This window comes from Rhipicephalus sanguineus, chromosome 3 (genome assembly GCF_013339695.2).
Source record: "Rhipicephalus sanguineus isolate Rsan-2018 chromosome 3, BIME_Rsan_1.4, whole genome shotgun sequence".
Classification (NCBI taxonomy): domain Eukaryota; kingdom Metazoa; phylum Arthropoda; class Arachnida; order Ixodida; family Ixodidae; genus Rhipicephalus; species Rhipicephalus sanguineus.
In genome coordinates this window covers 7,864,083-7,891,446 of record NC_051178.1, presented here as the reverse complement: position 1 = coordinate 7,891,446, position 27,364 = coordinate 7,864,083, and the positions used below count along the sequence as shown (strand labels likewise).

The window sequence follows — 27,364 nt, the reverse complement described above, 5'->3', positions numbered from 1 at the left end:
AGCTACACAAGCTCTACAAAAGAAGACAACACATCTGGCGCAAATGTCCCTAAAAAATTTCCGTGCCCAGCGACACAGTCGCTGGTCGACACCACTGCACTGGCTCGACGACTTGACCTCAATCCTGGACCCGCAACAGGAAAGTGGCAGTCGGTGTGTGAAAACGTCGCTCGCGCCAACATGTCTTCTGGTTGCAAGCAGCACTCACGAAGGCACAGGTTTGAAGGCAGCTGCGCAGGTCACAGGCATGTCCACTGCCCGAGATGTCTCGACCGCATTCCTGGCCAGCGGCGATGACGATGTGCAGAAGACAGCCAGCCGCAGGTTAGATCGCTTCGGCTGTGTACACTCAAAACACTCTCGACAGACGATGCAGTAGGACAAAGGGAAGGGGGCTACAGGTGCATCGCCCACATGGTACGATAGTCAGTACAGCTAGCAAAGGCATCGACGGCGACTGAAATGCGTTCGTCTGTGTACTTCTTCTCCTTTGTCCCATCTTTTGCGCTCTCTCAAATATTATGAAATGCGAAGTTCAAGCGAACAAAAGTCGCTTTTCTTAATTCGTGCAACGCATGCCAGAACGAGGGAAGGAACGTGCCATACATCAGCGCCACTATCTACCTGGTTGTGTCCATGCGCGACAGGCAGTCCTGAATAGCCTTAGGCCTAAGAAGTCGCTCGACAACAACTGACATTCTACCAGCACCCGGCATAGGCGTAGAACAGGCGAGGTGACATCAGCTCTGTGAGGTGGCCCTACACCGCTCGCTGCGCACACAGCAACTTAACGAGCGATCGGCGCCCACCGTACGTCCCTGACGGACTGGTATAGCAGCACGCGGTGTCGTGCCGCAATACCAGAGTCTATTTACAGAAAATTCGAACCACCTACGAGGATTCCGCACTTACTCACTTCGGGCTTGCCTACAACCCATGTGCTCTATGCCTCGCTCTCCCAGGATGCAGACCATGTTCCTCTTGTGCCAACTCAATGAGGCTCCTAAAAAGCAACTTGCGTACAACAAGGAAAAACTCTTAGCATGCCGACAAGTTCAAACACGCCACAGCAACCGATCTCCTCGCTTTCAAGTAAGCACGTTGCCGACATTAGCGTTGAAAATGCCCCCTAGGCCTAATCCGATCCGGAACCGCTAAGACTGTTGTGCACTGTTCCAAGAGCCCGGCTCCTTCGAGACTCGCTGGTGGAAAGTGTCTGATGATCTTTGGATGTTGACTCGTCACGTGCCTTGCCTTCCACGGTAAAAGTGCTGGATGTCATTCACGTTGTGGGACAATGACGGAGAGCATTGTGTTCCTTTCTGTACTATGAACATTCCATGTTGCCTACCTTCACATGCAAGCAAAAGAGCAAAATAATGGAGTTTTTTGCAGCTAAAAAAATGTTTTGGGTGAGGTCTACCCTCAGTTTCCCCTTTGTTTAATTTGTGTGATTATTTTCGAATTTTCATACTGAAACTGCACATAACGAAAACCTCTTTGTAATGAAAATTTTCAGAAATTTGTCAACTTGGTTATATCCAAGTTTAGCAATAACTAGTATTCAACTTTTTGGGAAGGGCCATTTTAATAATGAAAGAAGTTAAATGCTTTCAAATATGGGGAAAATACTAAGCATGGCAATCTGGAATGCTGCGTGGTGATGCAACATATCTTGTTTTATTCTATTTCGTCATGCATGAGGCCCTAGTGTGCCGTCGTCGATTGTGGTTCCACACATAACGCATTTTAACAGCAGAGTTGCTTTATGACAGATGAGTGTCCGCAGTTCCCAGATACAGTAAAAGCTTGTTAATTTGACACGAGTTAATTCACATAATTCTGATGTGTTCTCTTGTGCATATGCACTGTTCAATGGCATCAAACTCTCGTTAATTCGGTCATACTTAGCCGCAATTTGGTTAATTCGGACAATTGACGACGAACGCCGAGTACAAAGCGCCGCAAATGAACAAAAATGGCGTTGGCGAACAAGTGAACCAAGGCGGCGCAATCTGCATTGCCATCGTCGTAAGTGCGACCGACGTTCCGGGTTGGTTGAGACAGGGAGGTGTTGAGCCGTGGCCACATTGTGAACAAAGTTGCAGGTGGCCAAAGTAGCGGCTTTTACACACCACTTTTATGCAAAGTAAGTGCAGGATTTACATATTCATCAATAAAATGAAAGTTTATCAACATAATAGGCATTTGTTTATTGTTCTCTTGATAGTTTTGATAATTCAGAATTTGATTAATATATATGGACATTTTTTCCGGTCCCATGATATCCGAATTAACGAGCTTTTACCGTACACACATAGATGGCATCACTGCTTCAGTCACGGACCAAGCGGTATCTACCGGTGGCATTGGCTGGAGAGGTGGTAATCAACGTGAGGCCGTGCTTGGCGCGAGGAGGAGAGGCACGGTGGAGACGGCAATGGCTATGGCAATGGCTGTAGCGACTCATCTCGCCATAGCGATTGCCTATGTGCCATGCCCTTTTCGAAGATGGGCAAGACTTGTCGTATGCCCGAAGAAGCCGCGCGTCGCGAGTGGCAGCGGGAATTGGCACTAGAACCCTTATTTAAGGTTGAAGCTTGAGCTAGTTGGTTCATGCTTGTAACCGGGGAAAAAAACGCAAAATTCTAACAGCACACAAGACGAAGAAGGCACGACAACAGCACTGCTGTCATCCCTTCTTTGTCCTGTCAGAATTTTGCCCTGTTATGAGAACACTTCACAGTTTCCATGTGCGGAACTGGCTTTACTTCTTTTTGTACAGCTAAGGTACAGAGTTCACTTTGAAGAGGTTCACTCTATGCACGGCTGGTGCTGAAACCTAGCTCCAGCCGCACACAGTCGCACTATGCACATACTAAAGTCCCCTTTCCGTAGCATGAGCAATTGGGCGAATAAGGCCACAGGCAACAAACGACCCTTTACTGCTGCGGTAGCCATAATGCAAAAATGTCACTTGGAGGGATAGTCTGCTCAACGTAGAAAACAAAGGGTAAGGGGCTTACTCCTATGGTCAATCAGCTCATGGGTCCTTCGGGTGATGTCGGCAACCACTGGCACGATAAAGCCTATCTCTCTCTGGTTCCCTTGCGTCTCGTTCTTCTGCGAGGGTTGCAGAGAGACGAGTACCCTTTCCCTCAAGCAGGGAAACGAGGATTAGCGTGCGGTGGAATTGATGGGGTCGTTAGGAAAGGCCTCTCCACGTGGCCTGTTAGTCACTGCCGCCAGCGCGCCAGGAAAGAAAATGGGCGCGCGTGCTATCCCACAACTTTGAGCGATAATTATCCATAGTACTAACATCGAAGCTGCAAAAATGTGTTCAACGTACCCAGAAGCACGGTGCCTGTCAGCAGGCATGAAAACACAACTTTTGTGACAAGTGGGAAGTTAACTCACCGTGCGCATTGGTTCCTTGACAAGGGCGGCCCAGATGGAGCCAAACGAGGCCCTCACACCTGGGTTTGGGTCGTACCGGTACCGATACAGCTTGGGCACAATGGCACCCAGGTGCTCCTTGAGCTGCTCACCAGCTTTATCGGCAATGCTGCCAAACCCAAACGCTGCCCCCTGCACCAGACATGAAAAGGGGCTTTTTTTTTTTCAGCTTATAAGCAGATTAATCCTTTAGCTCTGGTTTAAAACAACTTGCACTTGGTGACAGAATACCATTTGTGTGAACCCAGAGGAAGCAACTGCCAAAGCCATATAAACCAAAATGCATGTGGTGTGTTGCCAGATAAGGTAAGAAGTACCAGTAATAATATTGTTAACTGGGGTTTTACATCCCAAAACTACGATATGATAATGAGGGACACCGTAGTGGATGCCTGCAGAAATTTTGACCATCTGGTGTTCTTTAACGTGCACTGGTAAAAAGTACCAAGTGTGACCAGAAAAAAGGCAGGAGTCGGGGGAAGATGGAAGTTTGTGATGAAAAATTCGTAAACAGGGTTCGTGCTGGAGCCGACATTTTGACAAGCAAACTCGCCGTCTACACGGCTGCAACAGTCATAGCCTTGAGGAAGACAAGTCCGTTAGTTGAAATGTTGGCTTCAGCATTTATGAATTTTTCATCACAAGTGTGACCAGGCAGCTCATGCCTGAAAGCCACAACTTCTGGCTTACAGCATCAAGATCACCTGGTGTAGTTGAAGTGGTAAAAAAATGGAGCAAGACCAATTTATCCAACTATAACTTAATCCTCATAGTGAGACCAAACTTCCCTGCTGCTCCCCTAAATAACGTACATGCGAAAACTTAAATTTGTGCATGTTGTGCTAGTTGCAAGCTCTCAACTGTAGGCTTGTGCTACAGGTTGCAAGAAAAGTTGTGAACAATAATGAGAGCCAACTCACTCTTAGAGGGTAAATATAAAGGGCACCCCAGCTAACTTTACAAAGCTTGAAAACACGCCAACACACTCTATATGTGGTGCTGGCCATTGGATCAAGTCCGTTTTCTTTTGTCTGCTCATTTAGCCAAGATTAATTAACTAACTTCTAAAGCAATGAAGCTGGACACGACATTCTAGTTAGAAAGTTGTAGATTGGTTTGCAAAATGTCCGATTAGAACATTTTTATCTTTACACCTTTCCTCCTTGATTCAATACCGCAAACCTTATACAGGTCCAAGCAAGGTGAGGGGAAAAAAACACAGTAAATACAGAGCAGTATGAAAGTATGTGGCACAAGGCAACAAACAATTACCATCCCAGTCTATTACAGCGCGAGGGACAAAAGAAAACAAATACACCTCTCCTTGTAGAATATGGTGTCATTGAATTAGGACGATGGTGGCGAGCATGCCTTGACGTTGAAGACGAAAGATAGGGTTCATTGCTAGGTCCCGATTGCAAAGCAAATAAAGAAACTGTAAACGTGAGGTTTTTCTTCTTTGTCCAAGACATGGAATGCCGTAAGCCTGCATCAGTTGTGGAGATAGGTTTGCACTAGGCTTACCTACGAGCGCGACCGTGTAGGAACGCGACGTTCTCCACTGCCGCTGCATGCGACCGGCTCGCAAAGGCGACTGGCCGGAGGACGCCATCGTGCTCCTGAAGCAGTACCGCTCCGAGACCCAGGTCGCTCGCGTCCGCTTGGACAACGAACTCCCTGTTGAGGTCGGGCAGCTTCAGATCGGCTGTGGCCACTAGAGCTTGAGATAGAGCCTTGAAGGCTCGCTCTTGCTCTGGCCCCCAGCTCCATCGTGCCGACTTTTTCAACAGTGCGGTCAAGGGCGCTTGGAGGTCCGCGCAATTTGGGATGAACTGTCGGTAGTAGTTCACCATGCCCAAAAAGCGCCTCAGGCCCTGAATGTTCGCCGGCGTCGGGTACTCCACAATGGCACGTACCTTCTCCTCGCACGGCAGAACGCGACCGCTCTCGATGGTAAAGCCCAACAGTGAAATGCGAGTCTCAGCTATTTGAGCTTTCTTCGGGTTCAAGGTCAACCCGGCGGCACGCAACCTCTCGAGGACGTCCTCCAAGTGGCGGAGGTGCTCCTCGAACGTTCGAGAGAAGGTGACGATGTCGTCGAGGTACGCCATGGCGTGTTGCCATTTAGCGTCCCCGAGAACGCGGTCTATCAGTCTCTGGAACGTAGCTGCAGCTCCAGAACAGCCAAACGGCATGCGGGTAAACTCGTACAAACCTCTGTGGGAGGTGAACGCAGTTTTCTCCGCGTCAGCCGGCTCCATCTGAACCTGCAGGTAACCGCGGCTATCATCCAAGGTGCTGAAGTAGCAAGCACCGCCTAGCGCAGCCACGATCGAGTCAACGTTAGGCATAGGATAAGCATCCTTCCTCGTGACCTCGTTCAGCCGGCGGTAGTCCACACAGAGCCGGTGAGAGCCGTCTCTTTTGGGGACCATTACCACCGGTGAACCCCAGGGACTGTTTGAGCGTTGGACAACTCCGGTCTCAATCAACTCATCCAATGCCTGGTCAATTGCTTTCTTCTTTGCCGCACTGACGGGGCGAGGATTGCATTTCCACGGTTGTGCGTCGCCTGTGTCAATCCGGTGCCTCACCAGAGAGGTGCAACCCGGGCGTTCCGTGAACATGTCACTGAAATGTGTCAACAGCGACGACAAGCGTGCCTTCTCATGTGTCGACAAGCTGTCCGGCAAAGGCGGCAGCGAGCTGCTGCTTACCGGGGTGGCCACCGGCGTAGCCAAGACCTCGTCCACCACGGTAGCGCTATGCTCGAGAGAAAGCGGTAGGCACGGACCGTTTGCCGCCGCGCCGACCAAAGGGCCAGTCTTGGCGCCGGAGTGAGAGACACGGGCTGAGGGGGCCACGCTTTGTCTCCTCTCCTCCTGCTCTCTCGTGGCGTCCGGCGACTTACGGGCAGCCGAGACCACGGGAGGTGTAGCGAATGGCCGTAGGGCGCCGGAAGGGCCGTCCCTGTAGCCTCCGCTCGCGACGTCTATCACGATACCCGTGTGCGCGAGAAAGTCGCGACCAAGAATCACGGGCACGGAAAGACCCGGGAGATGCACGAAGCGCTGTCGGCGCGCGCGATTCTCCCAGCGCACGACCAACCGCGCAGCGCCGCACGAGGTGGCGGTACCGCTGGCGAGATGGAAGGCAGTGTCGCAAGCTCGAATGCGGACAGAGCGGTCGCGCAAATGAGCCATAACCTCTTCGCCGAACAGCGAGATCGAAGCCCCGCTATCCAGCAACGCCGCAAACTCTCGACCAGCGATCGTAAGGGCGATGAACGGCGCCGGCGTGGCTGGAAAGTCATGTCCAGCGCGACACGCCATCGGTGCCAGAGGTTGGGTTACACCCCCATGCTCTCGTACTGCTGTAGCCGCCGGCGAGCTGGAGCTCACCGACGGCTCACCCCGTTTCCCGACGGGCGAGCAGGCCCTTGCATCGGGTGGGGCGCGTTGCATGATCGCGCGGTGTGGCCACGCTCATGACAACGGTAGCAGACGACGCCTTTTCCCTCATCAGTGAGGGATTTTGGCGACCCTTGAGAGCTAGGAGGCCTCCGTTCGCTATAGCCGCAGGGTGGGCTCCGCGATCGGATCTCCCCTCGTGCATTGGGGCACGGGGGTTCCGTTCTCGTTCGCCCTGCAGTGCAAAGGGGCACGCCCGGGCGTACGAGTACGGGTCGAGAGCGCGGTCCGAAACGTCCGGCGCGTCTCGTTGCTCTCTCACGGCCGAGGCCACCTCGTGATTAGGGGGATTACGGGGTGACGAGTCACCACCAGCCCACGCACAACGAGGCTCGAGAGAAGCGGACGGCGGTAGGCTCTCGCCGCCAGTATGTCGCCCTGAATACGCTTCGCATCGGAGGCCAGCTCGTTCAGGTTACGATAACGGGCGCTCCGAAGGTAAGCGGCGAAGGTTGGATGAGTCTGGCGAATGGCTCGCTCTACCTTCTCAGCGTCTGAAGCCGTAGGGTCGGCAAGGAGGTATAGCTCCTGCAAAGCCCGGACGTACTCGAGAAGAGATTCGTCGGGATGCTGTGTTCGAAGCTCTAGCTCGCGACGTATGCGGCGCTCGTAGTCAGGAGGAAGGAATTCGCTACGGAAGAGCGCCCTAAACTCCTCCATCGAACGAGCTTGGTGGCCGACAAGTCGGTACCACCGCGCCGCTTGGGCTGTCAGCGCTACAGGTAATACACTACCGAGCATAACGCTGTCGCTCAGCCCCATCACCCACTGATAGCGGTGCAGCACCTCGAGGTACTCTGTGGCACTCATGCGGTCCGAATAACCGCTGTACTCCGGCAGAGGTACCCTTAGGCTACTCGGTGCGCTTGGCTGAGGGGACTCGAGGTCTCCCTTTAAAAGGCTGCGAGCGCGCCGCTTCCAACAGGACGTTTAGGAGCTGCGCCGCAGTTGCGTGCAGCGGTGATTGCTCCGAGGCGGGCGCGGCCGTAACAGGTGCGCGCGCCTGTTCCCCAACATGCGCGTCCGACCGAAAAGGGCCAGTACACGGCATGGAGGAGGGTTTGCGCTCCGACTGGTGCTTGAGGCCTCACGCGACTGGCAAACGGGTCGACAGCACAGCACGGTGGCCCACGTCCGTCGAAAACGTCGCCTACGCGAGTCTCCGGCCAGCGAGCGTCGGTGAACGCGGTGACGTTGTCGGTTAAGGGGTATTCAGACGGGGGAGGAATGCTCGGGGGGTAAAGGCGGAGCCTAGTGACGTCAGCTCGCGAGGAGAAGTCTCCACAAATGCCCCCCACTCACACGGACGAGGCAAACGGAGGGGGAGACCAGTGTTACTAGACTACTCTGGTGGCTTGCACCACCCGTTTGACGAGCTGCAGACGATCATCCAGCTGCACACTGGACACCCACTGCCGCTCTCTGCAGGAGCAAGTGCAACAATGTGGCCAAACAAGAGCCCGAAATTCCGCCACATCCCCCACCGCATGGGGATCGTTTGTCCTTTCGGGGAAAACGTCCCCGTCTCCTCCGAGGAGGCGCGGGGGGGTCACGCCCACTCGCTAATCCGTGACGTCGCGGTCACGTGATACGCAACCCCCCCGTCTCCTCCGAGCATTCCTCCCCCGTCTGAATACCCCTTTAAGCGAGCAGGCTCGCGAACGACACCGTCAACCCTTTGCGCTCGCGACCACGGCGGGTCAGTAAGCGCGTTCCCGCCAACGCCTGTGCCCCCGGTAGGAAGGATCGGGTGCGGCGATTTGAGCTGTCAACCGTGCTGCTGACGGGGAAAGGCCAGCGAGCGGAGACTGCGCCGGGGACGGGCCCGTAAGCGCGTGAGTCTCGAACAGGTGATACAGCCCGTTACTGGCTTGGCTAGGACTGTGGTCCTCGTTCAAGCGGCTCGCATCACTGTAGGGGGCCCCGAAAAAGGGATCTCTCCCGGTGAACGAAAGCAGAGGGTCGCCGAGAGGGCCGTACCCCGTGCTTTCGCAGCCGTCCGCCTCGAACGAGATCAAGTCCGTCGCCACAGGATCGAACAGGAACGAGCGCCTCGAAGGGGTCTGCTCTGAAGCCATGCCGAAACCAAGTTGGGCGCCAGTTATGTGGAGATAGGTTTGCACTAGGCTTACCTACGAGCGCGACCGTGTAGGGACGCGACGTTCTCCACTGCCGCTGCGTGCGACGACGCTGCGGCTGGGTTCGTCGTTTTCTCCGACACGGCGCAGAAACCACGAACGAGGCAGGGTAACAGCAACAACGGGTTTATTAACCCAAGATGCAGCACAGTACGACACTCACGGGCTTACAGGCCGTACAGGGCACTCCGCAAGACCGAGCAAGTACGCTTGCCAGCGGCGCCACGACTCTCACACAAAGGGCAGCAGTCGAGCACACGAACGAGAAGCCGCCTGCTAGAGCAGCGCGTCTACCCCTCGTGCTAGCCTGAGAGCATCTGCCGCCACGAGCGAATCGTCGGGCGCATCTTAGCTCGTAGGAGAGGAGGATGTCACCAGCGGCCCAATGGGAAATGGCGCTGCGTTGTGACGTACGCCCGCGCAGCGCGCCAGCGTAGCGTGCCCGGACATGCCAGCGCGGGACGGAGCCGACGCTTGGCTCGCCCAGACAAAGAGGCGCCCTGGCCGCCATCTTGGCGATTGCCGGTGCCTATGTGCGCCCGGGCTACGCGGCCGGCACGCGCGCGGCCGCTGGGGAACGAGGCGCCAGGCAGGGGGACGCTCTCGATACCCACACAGTTTAGTGGACGACAGAGAGCCTGTTGAATAAATAAACCTTACAGCTTTTCTCTGCACCCTTTGGAGACAGGTGATGTTGCTTTTACGAAACGGGACCCAAACGATGCATGCATATTCAAGCTTTGGCGTAATCATTGTATTGTAAAGCAAGTAATTTTACACTTGGAGGTGAATATTTGAGCTGATGTCTTAAAAAACATAACTTATAGAACGCAGAAGAGCAAATCTTAATTTCTCTCTTAAAAATTATTTGAATGAACCATGGGATGTGTTTTAGGTTCAAATTAAGGTGGGTTCTTTCCTACTTATATACATGTTCCTTTGCCGGGACGAATGGGCCAGTTTGAATTATGCTACTTCATATTAACCAAGTTTGACTGCAGCACGTTGTGAAATTTGGAGCACTCAATTGTATATTGCAAGAAATCGATGCACAGACTATGGCTACGAAGGAGCACCTGGGTACGGCAGCCAGCCGAACTGCTATACCACGTTCTATCAAAGGAAAGACCTTTTTGGAGTTCCACAGAGCGTGGTGGTTGGCCAGGTGCATGAACTTGTACATTAGGTCTGGCTGGTTCAGGTCAGTTGCCACGGAGCACAGCTCTCGGTACGTGGTCAGGCCGCCCCTGCGAAACACAGCAAAGGAGACGTCCAACTGCACTTGGAGGCTTAGGATTTACCACTTAACCACCACAGGGGAGATGCTGTACTTCAAAAAGCACAAGCGTTCTTGCACTTGGCCAAGAAGGGACATAACCTAGTGGGGTGGGTGACACTCAATAATCCCAGCAACGAAAGACCAAGGTAAAAACAAATTTAGAAGACGGTTAACAACGGCAGCAAATGGCCCTTTCCCAGCACTTTTGCCATTCCAGCTCCTGCTCTTTTAATTGGTGTCAACTGCTGCACTGCCATAAAACATCCTTATTTTTAGGGCACCTGTTTTCTTGAGCACAACGGAAAGCTAACTGGATAGAGTGTCTAGGCACGAAATGGTAAAGTGGAAAACACCGTCAAACATTTTTAACGAGAATTTTTCTACATGAAGTCGTATACACACTTGACAACACATGCTGGAAACAGTGAGCGCGAGAGCGGTTTGTGTTCAAGCTTCGGGCCTGGCTGACCTTCTCGGTGGCGGCAATTGAGATAGTACTAAGCTCACTGCTGGGTTGCCAAGTGGTTCTGCTAATCCTCCGCCTCCAGTTCATGTGTGCTGGGCAGGTCGGTTGCCATTCCTGGTAGTTGCATCTCTAAATCTGAGCCAGTCTCACTCGTGGTTATGCTGCAGCTAGTCCACACCTGGTGCTTCTGATGCTTGGGGCCTCAAGTGGTCACCGTGGTGAATCTCTGAGGGCCACTGACACAGACGATGTGCCCGTGCCTACATATGCGGCCACCCGTGGGCCCAGCCATTTGTTGCAACTGCTTCCATAAGTCCCTCCCATGTTCTGTTTTAAGCATCGGGATGATGCTTTTTGAGAGGGCAGCAATGCACTTCTTTTTCTATTTAGATCTACTTGGCAAGTGTGTAACCCCTGCCTTGTGCAAACCGTGCCAGAATGTTTGGGAACCTTATTTTGAATGTTCCTATAGAAATGCACACACAACACAAACAATATAGTTTATTGTGGAACTTGAACGGCCACCAACTGTAACGCCGGAATCTTGGATTCCACGTGTATAAGTGCTTTACTGCCGATCGGGTAAGTGACAATCGTGCTCGAGGTTATCATTGCACCGAGTGCGTCACTTCTTTCCGTTCTGGGCACGTGTTCACCCCATAAGGTGTTTCATCCTTGCCTGCTGTAGTTTTGCTTACTTCAACGTCACAAACACGTGACAGTATGAAACACTGTGAAATGCACAGAGGCAGGCCCTGCAAAATAGCGTGCATGGTGCAGTTTGTTTTGTTTACCACACGAGGTGCCATTTCATTTGCGCAGCACGGCTACTTAGCTTAGTTGGAATTGGTTCGTGTTTAGGAAGCGTGAAGAAAACGGGAAGCGCTTGTCCTGTGTGTGTGTTCTCTGCTTTGTCCCCATTTTCTTGGCGCTTCTTAAACATTTGCGCAGCACACACAGTGTGAATTTTTCACTGACTTTGCAGTGCATTGGCTTTGCAGTGCCCAATCAAAGGAATGGAAGAGGAGGAGGCCAGCCGAAATCGAAAATCCCCCAATAATTTGGAATTCCCTGTTTACATTTTCAACCAAGTTTCCAGAAGCGAAAGCAGCGCTCATAGTCGCATCGCCTACTACAGCAGCTGGCTTGAAGCTGGCTTTTAAGAAGCGACACAAAGCTTGTAAATGGCGAATGTGGCAGTGTCCACACAGCTATTCAAGAGGTGTCATCAGCCAAAACAAGAACCATCCTTCACTAGCTGCAAAAAAGTTGAGAGTGGCAGTGAAAATAATCGGCCCATGCGATGTGTGAGGCAGCCCCTAGATCCAGCCTTAGTCGGTCTCGAACAACTAAATAAAAGGTTAGTGGCGCAAAACCCAGTTAGTTAATAACAGGAAGCAGCCCAGACCAGGGAAGCAGCCCGCATGGCATGTGAAGAATGCCCATGCGTAAGAAGCCATTGTTAGCCTATGCCAAACAAGAACTGTCATTCCTGGAAGACGCTAGTACGAACGGTGGGCGAAGGGCCTACTGTTTTGCATTCTCTTCTTTTTTCTCTATTCCTGTAAAATGCCTTGTCCTCTTCACGCTGTGTAACGTTAATGAAAAATTTTGATAGCCGTTCAGCCGCACGTTCGAAAACACATCTGGCAAGCAATTTTCCAACAACGACGAGTTGTCCTACTTTAACAATCTGAGTCCTTTAATGAACTGCTCACGTGATGTCATGTTTGGGGTAACTTTTCCACACCACTGCGCATGTGTGGAAGTTTACCTGTTTTTCTGTCTGCGCTGGCAATAAACAGTTGGTAGTTTGGCGCTCTTCTGTCGTTTTCCTTCGGCCCTTTTTCACGTTTCTAGCTTCGCGTCAGTTACGATACTGTCACGTGGTCGTGACGTCGACGAAGGCAGCAGTCAGCACGTCAGAGATGAAACTCTTTATTTGGCCGAACTTGTGGCCGGGAAACTGAAACTCAAACTACAGCTATACACTGACAGCGGGGAACAGAGCGTCGACCGTCGATCAACTGACAAGCGGTGAAGCGCGTCGGCATTTAAACATGTGCCGTCGAATATTCCAGCGTTATCGCTGGCTGTCGTGCAAATTCTAGAATAAGCTCGAGTGTGCGCGTCTTGCGCGCAATCTTAACGAAACGATCTACAATGATCGCGAAGCTTCTCGAACAGTGAGGCGCGGTTCGCGCTGAGCGTTAGTAGCAGTCTTTGTGGCCGAAAACTGAATACAGCAAAAGTGATAAAGAAACGCACGTGGCAATACGTTCGCCAAAAGACGAGGATACAATTATAGTGAGCTTCTGCAGGAGTGCAAGGCATCGATCGAACATCAGAAATCGGACACACTGTTGCTGACAAAGTACTGCAGAGAAGCGCCCTTTCAGTGCAAGTAGCAAGGTAAGGAGGCCTCAAGGTAGCCCTAGGGAGCACCAACGAGGGCCTCTGTGAGGGAACCTTAGTAAGGAGCATTCCAGAATCTGTGATAAGGCGTCCTCAAGCAGTTAAGGCCCCCTTGCTGAGGTAAGGACCGTTTCAGAATATGGGCCTGTTAAAGGGGCCCTGCAACACCTTTCTCAGTTATATTGGAATAGTCTCATTATTGACGTATGACTCTTCGCGAGACATATGCCGCAAAAATTTTTCGAATCCGTCAAGTCTAAGTGGTGTTACCAAATTATAGAGATCACGTTCCGCAGCTTTCTCCCTCAACTCAACGCCGCCAGCGCAGCGCAGAGGAGCGAGGCTCCGCCCAAGAGCGCCGGCGGAGTTTTTTTCTTCATTTTTTTCTCTCTGACGTCTGGGCGCAACCACGTGGTCTGTGCCGCCACTTCCGGTCGGCTTGCGTCGTTCTCGTCGAGCGGAGCCGATATCGCGCGTGCTTGAAAACTGCGCGTCGGTTTGGTAATGTTGGGTGTGCACCTCGAACGCCGTAGTGTTTTCATCGCTCTGCCAACCATGGAAGCAAACCTGCGCGCTTGTTTGGAACGAATGACAGCTGAGATCGGTTTCGGCCCATACTCCTATACACCGCCTCGTAAGACGGCACTGGCAGACGACCCCGAAGCGCCGCCATTACCGGACGCCCGCATTGTTATCGGAGACACGCTGCGCCCGTGCCTCGGTCGGTCGTGAGAACGTGCCGACGATGCAGTTCTCGGCTGACGAGGCAACACTCGAACGGCTGCCACTCTCAACGGAACCGGCGATGGTCAAAAGCACAGAAATATTCACGTTTTCGGCACTGCGCATGGCGAAGAAAACGGAACCACGCAACTACGAGCAGACGAGCTGTCGGTGAGACCGGAAGTGCTAATATTAATGTTTGTTCGGTGTTTTTAACGCGATAACAGAATATAAACATACATATTATCTACTTATTGAACTCAAAACTAACAACGGAAGTAATAATGAGGGTGTTATCGTGATTATAACATCAGCCAATGGTGGAACTGCCGACAATCGCGTCATATTTTGCGGACTAATACATCATTTGTCGAGAGAAGAGGGAGCGATTTTCAGCTGACTTTGAGAATTTATTGTAAATTCCAGGCCGTGCGCATCACTGTAATATTTGGCTCGCGTGTTCTCGGGAGCCTCGACTACCGATCGGCAGCGCTTTTTGAGCATGCTCGAAAAGTGTTGCAGGGCCCCTTTAAGTTGCACGTATTACTGGCTGTGATAAGGAGTGGATGGCATGAAAAACTTTGTTATGGAATTTCCGTGAAAAGCACAATCGAGGGCAACCTCTTGACACATCGCAAATGATGGTGAAGTGGCAGGAGTACATCTTCGAGGCGCAGAATTGTTCTCAATGCTGTGGCATGCACCTAGACTGACCAGGTGGCCACACATTTATCTCATGCAAACCATGTGTCACAAATCTTTGAGGTGAGAATTAAAGTTTATCGTTTTGCCGTCCTGGCACAACATGCACACGAGGTTTTACGGAGTCAGAGACCCTGTGGAGGCGCAGGCCATCCCATGTAAAAGACTCACCCTGTTGGTGCGCTTCCTAGCGTGCCTTCGTCAAAGAGCCGGGTGTCCTCAGTTATCGCCACAGTGGACCTGTGTTTATGCAGCAATAAGTCAGCCTGGACACCAGGTAGTTTTCATCACGCAGGGGTGCAACAGCCGAAATAGGATTTGGAGCAATTTTTGGAGCAGCAAAATGTTGCTTTCGGAGCACAGAAATCCAAATTTGGAGCAGGTTACGAAAAAAAAAAACAACCTGAATTTCTTAGCACGAAATCCCAGATTTGGAGCAGTATAACAAAGGCTTACTTTTATAAAAAAAAACAAAAATACTTACAAGCCGTTCAGCATCGGCTAGCTCGTGCACAGTGCACGTCAACACTGCTATTTCTATAAAAGCAGTGTGTTGAGCCACCCCACGGTGCGAACAATGACTAAGTCCACATTAGCATTTGCAGGGCCTGTCAAATAATTCGACGGGTACTGCAAATGCTAATATGGACTTTGAGCAGCAACTTTAAACTTTGATGCTAAGGGTGCAATTGCTGGCGCGCGCGCTATCTCGGCAGCCCTCAGCGCACGGCTCGTATATCCTGGTACTTGCTGCGCTCTCAATGCGAAGACACTGTGCAGAAAGAGCATCTTTCCCTGGTGCGGCCATATTCTTTTACACCAATGTTTTGTATAGTTACGCGAGATCGGATACAAAAGAATTTGCTGCCAACCTCACTTCGTATAACATTACAATTTGTTGCTATCGCATTCATTGTTTCGCCCTTGTGGTAAAACTGATTTTTGTCTTTTCTTTCCGGGGGGGATTTAAGGTTAGGGTCTGCACGTCTGTACTGGAAGATGATGCCCACACTGCAGATGACCAACTCTATTTCTCGCTAAAATTTGCGCAATTGAGATAATTTTGAAACTGGTTGGGCATTTTGGGGCAGCGTGGCGGAATTTCAACAAATTTCACGGTTTTGTCTCAGCTTGGCGCAAAAATAAGGAATTGTATCAAACTGGCGCAATTGGCGCAGCTGTTGCATCCCTGATCATGCAAAGATGTTGGCCTGCTTAGCATAGGAAGCCAGAAAAAATCCTGAGGCTAAAAAGCCACATGCGTGCAGTTCCACGTAATGAGCTCATAGATGATCACGGGGAGCATGATGGTGCTCACTTGCGACCTGAGGTAAGTGTTTCCAGCAGCTGGGCCACAAGCTGCTCACGGCTTGGCTGGTCACTCAGCTCATACAGAAGGCTCAGGCACTTGGAGGCCACGCTTTGTGTCAGGTCTGCAAACAATTCAGTATGGCCGTATGTCATGAAGCAGCATCGCTATGACGGTGTGAAGATCTGCGAAGAATACTAACCAGAATATTTTCTGGCATTTCACTATAGTTCCGTCACGTTGCAGTGACAACCAAAACTGTAACACAGGATATGTTTTACTGGACAAATTGGTGAACACATCCCCATGATAGTAGCCGCAAGCACACCAGTTAGTCATCAGATGTGCTACGTACAAGTCAAATGCGTCTGATCTTTATACAGATGTCATTCATACATTTCACAGTAACTGCTGGTGTTCACATAGCATATTTACTCGCATAATTTGCGCACTTTTCTTCGCAAATTTAGAGCTCCGAAGAGGGGGTGCACAAATGACGCGGAGATTTCGCAAACACATCCGAAATAATGCACGATATATAGTCCTAATGTGTGCGGCATATATATTAAAACAGAAAATAAATTATAGCACAAATGAGGGGTACTTGTTTATTTAACAGAATTAGCATGTACTTTACCCAGCCAGATCCAGTCATGCAGGGTCTAGTCGGAATCACTGGTCGAGGAGTCTGACTAGGAATCCCCACCACGGCCGCTGTCACCGCCCTCCCAAAGCGCATCGTCCTTGGTTTCGTTGAGCGCCTTCGACAACCCTGTCTTTTTGAAGCTCTGCTCGACAATGCTGGGAGAAACGAGGTCCCACGGCACGACGATGCCGTTGGACCTAAGTTCTCGCACATATTTGAAAAGGCATTTTCCAACGGCAGGAAACTTTCCTTGCTTCGGAAGCAAACTCTTCTGCTTTATCCAGTAACGCGCCTCTCATTTACACTGAAGTGCTTGGCAGTGGCACGGTTTCCGTTTTTCTTCGGCAACCTCTATAACAGTGAGCTTGAATTTCGGTGTATAGTTATTGTAGCCTAGCACGAGAGAACAGTGAAAACGCGACTGGCTGATGGTGAAACCTAAACTTCCGAAATCAACCAAGGCTGCGCTGCAGCGCGGACATGGCGCAGATGCAGAGAACGAAGGGGCAAAGGGCAGCGAGGGGAAAAGTTGGTGCGATTGGCCCTCGCACGCCTCTGATGCAGAAAATAGTCCGTGCTGTGTTGCGCGCATGCATTCTCATGGTGGGAGAACGCTCGAGCAGTTCCGACAACGCGTAACGGTTTGGGTGTTCGGGTATGGTATTCTAGGGACCGTAGTTCGGGTGTTTCCAGAGAACAAAAGAAAGTAATCGGAAGAAGGGACTTTGCACTCGCAGCTTGTCTTGTGTATGATCACCTGCTCGGCGAGGTGCGCAGCTGTCCAATGTCTCTCCGTGCGCTCACGCCGGCGAGCTGGCTCGGGCGGGATGGGAAACGCAAAATATGCGAGTAAATATTATTTTTAGTAAAGCTGGCTAAATAGCGGGTGTGCGCAAATTATGCGTGTAAATGCGGTACGCTTGAGAATTCAGAGCAGTAGTTGCAACGCATACATTATCTGACCAGACATATCTCCGTTGTGATATATCTGGTTATAATATTAAATATCATACTCTTGAGCCTAACACTACCAAAAAGTAAATCAATCTGTGCGCAACTAACCTCCAAAAGAAAAAGGGCACTAGGCAAGCCTTTTTGTACCTGCACTAGCCACGCTTGTTCCTGGAGGCGCAAGTGTTCACTCTGACATTGCCGTACCGTCCCACATTGAGCGGATGGGCAACAACTCCAGTAAATGTGGACAGAACGACCCTCGTTCAAGATGAGCCCATTCCATGTGTAGAACTTCATATACTGCTTGTAACAAAAGCAGCTGCTGCTGACACCCCCTGTCCAAAGCTACAGGAAATTTTGAGATGTTTTTGCCTTTCTCTGGAAGTTTTGAAATATCAGAAAAAAATGTAGTGGCCAGTTAAGAAACTTGCATGCCTTAGTCAAGCATCCATCCTGAAAATACATAAGCTGTATGAACATACACACAGGAGAAGAAAACGATGCAGCAGAAAAAAAAGGTGCATAAAACATGTCTGTGCATGCTCTGTTGCACCACCTTTCAATGAGGCACATCTGCATGAGAAATAACTGCTTAGTATGCAATTTCTTCTTTACGCAAGTTAATTGAAACATGGCTTATGAATGTTCAAGCCTCAACCATTAGATGCATTCACTTGTTCTTGTGTCTATATACAACTGTGCGTTATTTGAATTTTGACATGCATTTAGAATCTCGACAGTGTAAAGAAAGCATAAATGGCCAGCCTCCCATTAAGAACTTTTATGCTTGATTAATCTCGAAAGGGGTCATGAATGAAATCAGAAACTACTATGAACATTTCAGCAAAATCTTGCAGTTGTGCACGTCAAGGAGAATTTAGAAGCCCCTTCAGTTTCCACCCCCGTGCTATGAATCGCTGTCTCTCTGTCTGCCACGTTGTAAGTGCTTGTGCGCGAAGACGACAGGTGTGGCAAAACGGGCAGGCTTTCAGAAAGTAGACAGTGCCTCAAATGAAGAGAAAGGACATAAATTACATCGAATCAGTCATGTTTTCGATGTGACATAAAGTACGGATGTGCAACAGTATTAAGGCATTAAAGAGCTTGTTTCGCAGAAATTCCGATGTCGGCATCGCTGGTTGTGAGGGAAAAACCTTGTCTGCGACAGAAAAATCAAGAAAAATAAAATAAATGATAACAATGTTGGGTCCAAGTGAGAATCGAACCCAGGCGATCTGCGTAGCAAGCAGATGTTCTACCACACAGCCACGCCTCTGCTTGGAGCTGCACTGAAAGTAACTTTGATGCTTCATAAACATACGCGTCCTGTATACAGGTGTCACAGTACGAGATGTAATATCGCAGTAATACTGCGTGGTGCAAGCGTACATTGCCATCGGGCGCCACACCATGAATATCTTAACGACTTGGTGCTTTAAAGCCAGCCACCCATTACAAAAGGCACACACATTACTGCGTGCATTTTCTTAAGACCACATAGTGGGTGCATCGCAACTTGGAAAAAGTTTCTTGCCCATAATTTCTCCTGGTTTAATCCTTTGCGGTCCACTGTCGGGCTCGACAACGCAACACGGCCGTAGCGGTCCGCTGTCGGGCACCGCCTGACAAGGGTGTTCGTGGCTTAAATTTCACTGTTTGCTCACTCCGAGTCGCGCGCATTTTTTGTATACATGAAGTGCCATCTCTTGAGGAATGAGTGAGCTTTGTTTGTTGAGGTTTAGTTTTTTTTTACACTAGGGTGCAGCACGGAGCCTAGAGCGCACCCACTCGCACGCGGTTTGCTGGGAAGCACGGCCCCGTTTTCACCGCGTGCGTTTTACGGTGGTGCTTTTAGCGAAAGCGAGGATGACTTTAGTGAGGAAGAGAATTACGTGCCTCCACCAGACAGTGATGACAGTGATTCGACAGAAGTGAGTGACGAAGACGACGGCGGTGGAAACCTGCAGTAACAACCCTGGCCTGCACCCAGGAGAATGCTTTGAGCAGTATCATCCGCTGCCCAAATATCGCTAAAAGAGTTGCGTGCAGAATGCAGGAGCAAAAATAAATATCCTGTGAGTTTTTCTTCCACAGTTTGTGTTTTTCTTCGCGGCGCCAGAAACTGGCAAAATAGCTTTGGACCGGTAGAGCTGGAAAGTGGGTAAAAGTTTTGGACCGCAAAGGTTAAAGCATGCTACCCACTACATAAGGCACACACCTTAGTGTACGCATTCTGTTACACACACGTAGTGGTTGAAGTACGCATTAGGGGCATGATATCGCTATCGTGTTCAACTCTTAAAGGCGAAGCTGAGGCGTTCCCCAATTGTTTTTGAAAGGGCGATGTGTGCGGCAGGCTAGCGTAAATTTGGAAGCATACGCCGTCACCATTGATGTTTCCACAGCAGGAGGAAGCCATTGGCACTTCTCTGCAAGGTAATGGGAGAGGAGGGCCTCCTCCTGGCAGTGTTCGGTGTGGGCTGCTGGTAGGGTACAGCTCAATTCTTCACAATGACTCCATGCTTTTCTCCCAACAGTTCTATCTTTTGCTTAGGTACAACTACTTTTTGATTTCTATATTAGTGACGATGGCAGATGTGCTTGCTTGCTGCCTGTGAAAGTGGCCTTCTTTACTGTTTGTGTGTGCCTATTAGTGGAGAGAAATGGGGGACACGGCATTCCATATTCTTTGGCCCCAGGTTTCCAAGCTCGAGTTTGGCAGCAACCAATGGGGCACATTGGCAGAATGTAGGTGACGGTTTTACAGATTCATGGACTGGCATGGTACTAAGTGAAATCTCGGTATAACGAACTTCAGGGGACCGCGGGAAAATGTGTTATTCTGAAAGGTCGTTATAGTGAAAGCCCAAAAGTTTACCATAGCAAGAGAATTTCAGTAACGCAAACGTCCTACCTTTGCAACGGTACGACCTTGAACTCGTTTCTCACAACAATGCACACGTGAACGTCAGACAAGGCACGTTTCGCGCAGTACAACCACCCTACAAACTCCCATAGACCTCGTGAGCTGGTATGGTGGCGCAGTTGCTCTCGCCCTCTATCGGGCTAGCGGTGCACTGTTAGGATTGTCGCCTACGGGCCCGTCTGCATGTTTCAAGGTGGTGGCTATGGTTGCGGCGGCCGCTGTTCTCCAAAAACGGCCACCGTAGTTCTTTTTTTTTTGCTGTCTGTGTGTGCAAATACGCTGTGCTAACTTATGTGTATTTATGTTTTTCTTCCTGTCTGAAAAACCTCTCAAACTACAGCCGTTTAAAGCTGTAGCCGAAAAACCAGCAGGCAGCGACTCATGTTAGAGAAAGCATTCAAAAAAACTTCGTCCCCTATTCGGCTCAAGCCATTCGAGAAAGAGAGACCCCTCTCAGTCATTCTCTTCATTGAAAACCTAACTGCGAGCCCTACCAACAACAAAAAAAAAAGAATAGAAAAGAAAAAGCCGACAAACCCAGCTGCTTGTGCCGGAAACAAGTTTTTTCCGTCCCTTGGACACCACGCGGGGAACAGTAGATTACCCCCCCACACACACACACACACCAACACGCTCACAACGCACACACACAATTTACAGACAGTAAGACTGCAAGGCAGTGCAAGCGCCCATCAGTTCGTCACTGGTTGTCGTCTGCTAGGAAAGCGCATCGCCGCCAGCCCGCGCGTGAACGTGAGGACAAGAAGCGACGATCGTGTGTTGTTCTGCGGTTTCCGTAGGAGTGAAATTGCAATAACGTGTGTTTCAAAAGGAGTTCTTGGTCGCTTGGTGCGAAGTTGCACGCGAGTGTTCAGTGTGTGTTCTGAAAGAAGAATTGATGTGCGCGATGGAATCTTCCGACATTATTGGGAAATGCAGAGTGCAATCGAAAACCGTGGACTACGACGTACGAGTGGAGGTGAGCTTTTGATTTTTCAGTGCTCTACGTGTGCTGAGCCATACCGAACTGTTTTCGTTCCCAACGAAGAGGACGCGGCAAATTTGTGTCTGATTCCGCACCGGCTACCCCTGCTCACCGCTCTGGCTGGCGAGAAATCACGCGTGAGAGCAGAAGACGCAGACAGGCACATTGCCCCTCTAGGTGGCCGTTGTTAGCCTGCTATCTTCCTATTTCTTTGTGACCTTGTAAGCTTGTGTATACATTTAAAATAAATAATAAAAGGCGAAAAAAAAAAACGCACGAGAGTGGGGACACTTATGGACGGAATTCGAGGCGTTGCTTACGCAGCCCCGCACAGCTGCGGTAGAGTTGTCTTTCATTTTCGTCCGACTTCTGAGGTAACCCGCAGAATTTTAAAGCAAGTTGCTTCCGAACGGTGTTCCTACAGCTGTTGTGCCAGCCATGTACGCAGAATTACGGAAAAGTACCGGACTACTGCGACGTTTTTACGTCCTTTCGGCGAGGAGCCATGCGTTTCTACCGTGACTGCGGGCACGGGAGCAACAAACGACAATCCCAAGTTTTCCGCCGCGGCCGTCCGGTGGCGCTGCCTGTTCGGTTCAAAGCTGCAGCGCACTAGGCCTATAGGGGCAGTCCTCCCACTACCTATAGTATTTACATGGTCAGCATGTTTGAACGAATGGTGATGTTTTAATATTGTTTAAGCTTAAATGTGTTAGTCCGTGATCGTTTTTGATGGGTGCAGCTCAAACTCTGCGTCACGAACAATTCTAGACTGTCCGCATATTTATGCACCGCTTCAGTCGCCGTGCCGCTTTTTTCTATAAATATGCGGAGTTTCCTCAAGTAGTCCAATGCATCCGTGGCCGACACGGACTCGTCGCAATCTTCGGGTGCTACCATGACATCGTCGTCCATGTCATCGCTGCAATCCTTTATCTTTGAGAATCGTGGCGATCGTCGACCGCGCCACTCTACATTCTTTAGCCACGACGGCTTGTTTCTTCCCGTCTTCTATTTCACGAAGGATGTCTACTTTCTCACTCAAAGAAAACTGCTTCCGCTTCTTCGCCGTAGGATGAGTTGTTGAGCTCAGGGCAACACAAATGCCGGGACGCACTTCCAATACAATAAAATACGCAGAAGACTGATACAGGTGACAGCAGTGACAGCACGCGAACAACTGATAAAGCAAGCAAGTAAAACGTGATGCAGGAAAAAAGAAAAGCGGTGGCTATTTGTACTTTTTTTTTCTTCTCCCGCACCGTCTCAGGTTTTCCGAGCCCATGTTCCTCGGCACTCCGCTTACAAAACCTGATGTGTCGTCGCCTCCGCAACGGAGGGAAAAAAAAACAAGAGTTCTCCGCCCGCGTCCTTCTCCTCCCGCGCCCTCTCAGGTTTTTGCAGGAGGGCGTCCGCTCTTCGCGCTGCGTCGTCTGCTAGCTTACAGCTCCAACTGCCATGACCGATATACTGAAATCTAAGAATCCTCGCATTTTGGGATATAAGTTCGTAGTACTGAGGTGTTGTTAAGAAGACATGGGAATTAAATAACGATCGTTATTCTGAAATGTTCGTTATTCTGAAGTTCGTAGTAGTGAAATATTTTTACATTGAAACTATAAGCAGTAAGCATTAAGCAGTAAGATTAACGAACTTAAAAGTTCGTTATCTGAAATGTTCATTAATGTGGTGTTCGTTGTAAGGAGGTTTGACGTGTGTGAATCTAATAATGTGGTTACCCCTTGACCCGTGCCATTTGACAGCGCGGACCTCTTACAACATCCCTCTTACATGCCGGAATTTTCTGGCAGACTTCCTTGTTTACTATCTGGTCATGTGATAAATAATGCCTTAGCAGTAAAAAAAAAAAACAACCAACATTAACCTTGATCTTTCGCCAACTTGTGTGCTTTTTTGGGACAAGGGGACCCTTTGCCCATCACCAGTGTCTTGCCCATCACCAGGAATCAAGCCCAGAGCCTCAAGGCCACCTCAAGTTCAACTTTAAATGCAACACTCTGGGTTTAATTCCTCATTCACTGCATCTGGGAAGACCGGCAACAACACCCTTTGTTCTCAGCGTCATCGCCAAGGCCGAGCACCAACTCTTACAAGCACAGATCCTAGACTGCTGGCAAAAGGTCAGAACTCTGGAGAACCCAGCCTTCTTTGCTCGTCGTCGCCTCGAGTATCGCTTACTGAACGATTTCGCAAGCATACAGCCACATGCCCATTTTCAAGCAAGTCTTCTCGCACAGAATGATGATCTAGCGCATGAAAATAAGATTCGTAGACTTCAAGTCCAGCAAAGCGGCGTTCAATGGAAAGCAGGAAAACGCACGGTGCTTGACATGTCCTCGTACAAACTAGACGAGGCTGCACTTTCTGTCCTCAGTTTCAACACGGAAGCAGCAACGGATAAGAGAAGTTTGTATGTGCTCTAGAGAATACCATTAGCTAAGTTGACCCCGCTCAATGTGATGAGGCCAGCGCACGTGTGATTGACGTCTGTTCTTTCAAGACTCCTGGCACCCCCCCCCTCTTGTCTTCCCCATCTTCAAAAGAGTGTCAGGAGCATAGGTCGGCAAACTCACTCATGAGTCCACTCGCTCAAACTCAGTCAGACTGAGATCATGCTGTGAGTCTGAATGAATCCAAGTGAGTAATATTGTGTTAAGATTGAGTTCGAGTGAGTCCGGTTAAGAAAAACTGAGTCAGAGTGAGTCTGGATGACTCACTCTGACTCAGTTCTGAGTGAGCCCTAAGGGCAAAATATATTTCACGAGTGAGTGCAAGTGAGGTCCACATTTTTGCCAACCTATAGTCAGGAGGCTTCGTGGTAACCGTGAGGTAGTGATCCTTCCTGCAGACCAGGGGAACGCGAATGTTCTGTTGGACAAAGCCGACACCTGTTAGAGGATACCAACACGTACGTGCCACTTCCAGGTGTAAAAAAGAAGCTCATGGCAGATGTCTTGCGTGTGGTTCCCCCCCGAATGCAAGTCACTGTATTTCACATTACTTTGTCACAACATTTCAGCACCGGCTTTCTATGGCCCACTCAAGGTATACAAACCAGGCGTCCGCATGTGCCCAATTGTGGATTTTACATGCTCCCCCCCTTGCCCAAGCTATCGGGATTTTTACATCGTGTCATTTCACCCTTTGTGGGACACTGCGGCACCCACATTCAGAAGACCCCATTATCAGGAAAACATGCAAAATATACAGGGCAAAAAAACGTGTGTGTGATTAAGCACCAGAAAAAACCAGAAGGTTCTTTTTTTCCCTTTGTCCACGTTTTTTTCATGCAATTTCCCTCATAACCTATGACTTACTGAACAAAGTCTGTGATGTTGTACTGGATGACATTTTGGTATCTTTTGACGTGGTTTTCACTAGTGTGCCAACAGAACTAGCTGTGGATGTGTGCAAGACCACTCTGGAATCGAATGCAAGTCTAACGGGAAGATCACCTGTCGATGTACTGGACCTAGTTCAGCGTTTGTGGTTCTGTTTGTCGAATACATATTTTACTGTCCAATAGAAGTTATACAAACAGGTCCACAGAATGGCTATGGGTGCTTCTATATCGATGACTGCCGCTAATTTGACGATGGAGGCAACTGAACGTTGAGCCCTCTCCTTGTTTAGCCCTGCTCCGAAGGTGTTCTTCTGCAACATGGACGACATTTTTTGCATCATTCACAGAGAAGCGGTTCAGTCATTGATTTCACACCTGGACAGCATACAAGCAGCAATCCATTTCACAATGGAGGGAGAAGTTGAAGGCAAGCTCCCATTCCTCGATGTGCTCACTGAAAGGAAAGGGCGAGACAAGAAGACTACGCAGCCGACCTACGCTTGGCGTGGTGAGAGTTGTCAGCCTGTGGCAATCCCAATTCCTTCTTGAAAGCTGTCGAACGACAAATGGCACGTCCCCTACTACCCTGCACTGCCTCTGGTCAAACGCATGCAGGAATATCGTCCATTCCTTCCATAAGTGAAGCCCTAAGCTGTGTTCTGCTTCCCTACAACGTCCAAGTGGCCCATGTTCCAGACCACTCATCAATGTGAAGGACAGATTATACAAAGAGAAGTTCCCCTGCGTGGTGCATGTTGTCCCATGTGTGGATTGTGACTACATGTATATGGCGAAACTGGCGACTTTGAAAGGCAGCACAAATATGACGTGAAGAAAGGAGGTGTTAAATCCAGTAGTTTGGCTGAGCATGCTTCGGGGACACACACAAATGACTTGGGCAAGGCACGTGTGCTCGCTAGAAAAAAAGGACTGTCACGACATCATTATCTTGAGTCGCTGTTGATACAGACCACACCACGCACTCTCAACAGGAATGATGGCAATCGACCTTCAGTATATGCACGCTGCCTGCGTGATATATTCAAGCGTATTTCAAGTGAACCGCTCGGACATATCTTTTCATTTTACTTTGAACACGCTTCCTGTGTGGGAGCCAAATTGTTCTTTTGCGTGTGTGTATTAAACATTTTTACTTTGGTTGGCACAGTGCCTCGCGTTTTTCTTTTTTCAGAGCTTTACTCAATTCAGCAATTCATTAGTCACTTATCGTTGCTGGCATGACTGGCCCTTTTAATACATTTTACGACAAAAAGCACCACCCAAAAAATAAAATAAAGACTGTGTAGAGAAGAAGAGTGGCCTCAGCGGCATTGCTCTGTGCCTCAGCGGCATCGCCATCGCCGTGAGCTCGTGGTTGCTTCGCTTGGCCGAACACTGCTGACCGCTGCTTGTTCACACGCATTCTATGCCAATAAAACTCTTAGCAACTGTTTTGCACGTTATATAGTAGAGCAAGTTAACTTATACATGCTTACTCATAAAAAAAAAGAGTTATTCCAATCCTGGCTTTTCATTTAAAGGGACCGACAACTGGTCACAACGTGTGATTAGATCCTGTCAAAAATGATACAACACTGAAATATAGTGACAGATTCGAGCATCCTTTTCACCTTGTGAGTAGGATTTATATGTTTAAATCGTGTTTAAAAGTAACAAGAACCGGTACGTGTCGCAGCCTAGCGGAAGAGCCTTGAAGCTGGTATGGAGTCGATCACTTTTTGCTGTACGTAGTTTGATGCTGTCATGCGTGCCATAATAAGTCCTTAAAATTAGAGTATGTATATTACTATCTATCCCCGCTCTATGTTGTGCTGCTTACGAGGTAAAAGGAGTTGCACGGTGAGAAGTGGCGCTGCCTTCCAATAACTAGTAGAACATGTCGAGTCGTGGTGCATGCGCGTGAAGTGCACGCATGCGCGGCAAACCGCCACGCTCGAACACGAACCGCTCTCGCTGTTTGCAGCATGGGTTGTCACTTGTGTTTACGACTTCATATTCGCCGCAGATTGAAAAATTCTTATTACGAATGTTTCACAGCGTTTTCCACGTTACTGTTCCGTGATTAGACACCCCCACCGGTAAGCTTTCCGTTGCGCTAAAGGAAATGGGCACCATAAAAATTGGTTGTCGGTCCCTTTAAAATTTTTTTTTGAGTGTGTGGCCTACCACCTTGAAAACCATGTGCCATTTTTCTGTCACTAATCCACAATACACAAATTCTGCCAACACTTTTTCTCCCAATATTTCAGGCAGAATGGAAAGAGAACGGTCCAAGATTTGACACGACTCAGTACATTAATTAATTACTATGTGGGGTTTAACGTCCCAAAACCAAGATATGATTATGAGGGATGCCGTAGTGGAGGGCTCCGGAAATTTCGACCACCTAAGGTTCTTTATAGTGCATTCAGACGACGGACCGAATCCGGATTCGTCGTGGATGCGGACGGCTAATCTGCGGATAATCTGCCTGCAGGCGCATCCACACAACGGACGGTGTCTGAGGAGAG

General features: G+C 49.6%; 1 protein-coding gene across 1 annotated transcript in view; it reads right to left on the bottom strand.

Annotated features, from left to right (window-relative positions):
* LOC119386432 (proteasome adapter and scaffold protein ECM29) overlaps positions 1 to 27,364 on the bottom strand; it is an 814,720-nt gene that overhangs the window by 321,465 nt on the left and 465,891 nt on the right. The window contains exons 23-26 of the mRNA XM_037653733.2: positions 15,968 to 16,082; positions 14,821 to 14,889; positions 10,194 to 10,311; positions 3,418 to 3,588 (exon numbers count right to left, since the gene is read on the bottom strand). Of these exons, the coding sequence (XP_037509661.1) occupies positions 3,418 to 3,588; positions 10,194 to 10,311; positions 14,821 to 14,889; positions 15,968 to 16,082 (473 nt within the window). The remainder of the gene's footprint in view (positions 1 to 3,417; positions 3,589 to 10,193; positions 10,312 to 14,820; positions 14,890 to 15,967; positions 16,083 to 27,364) is intronic.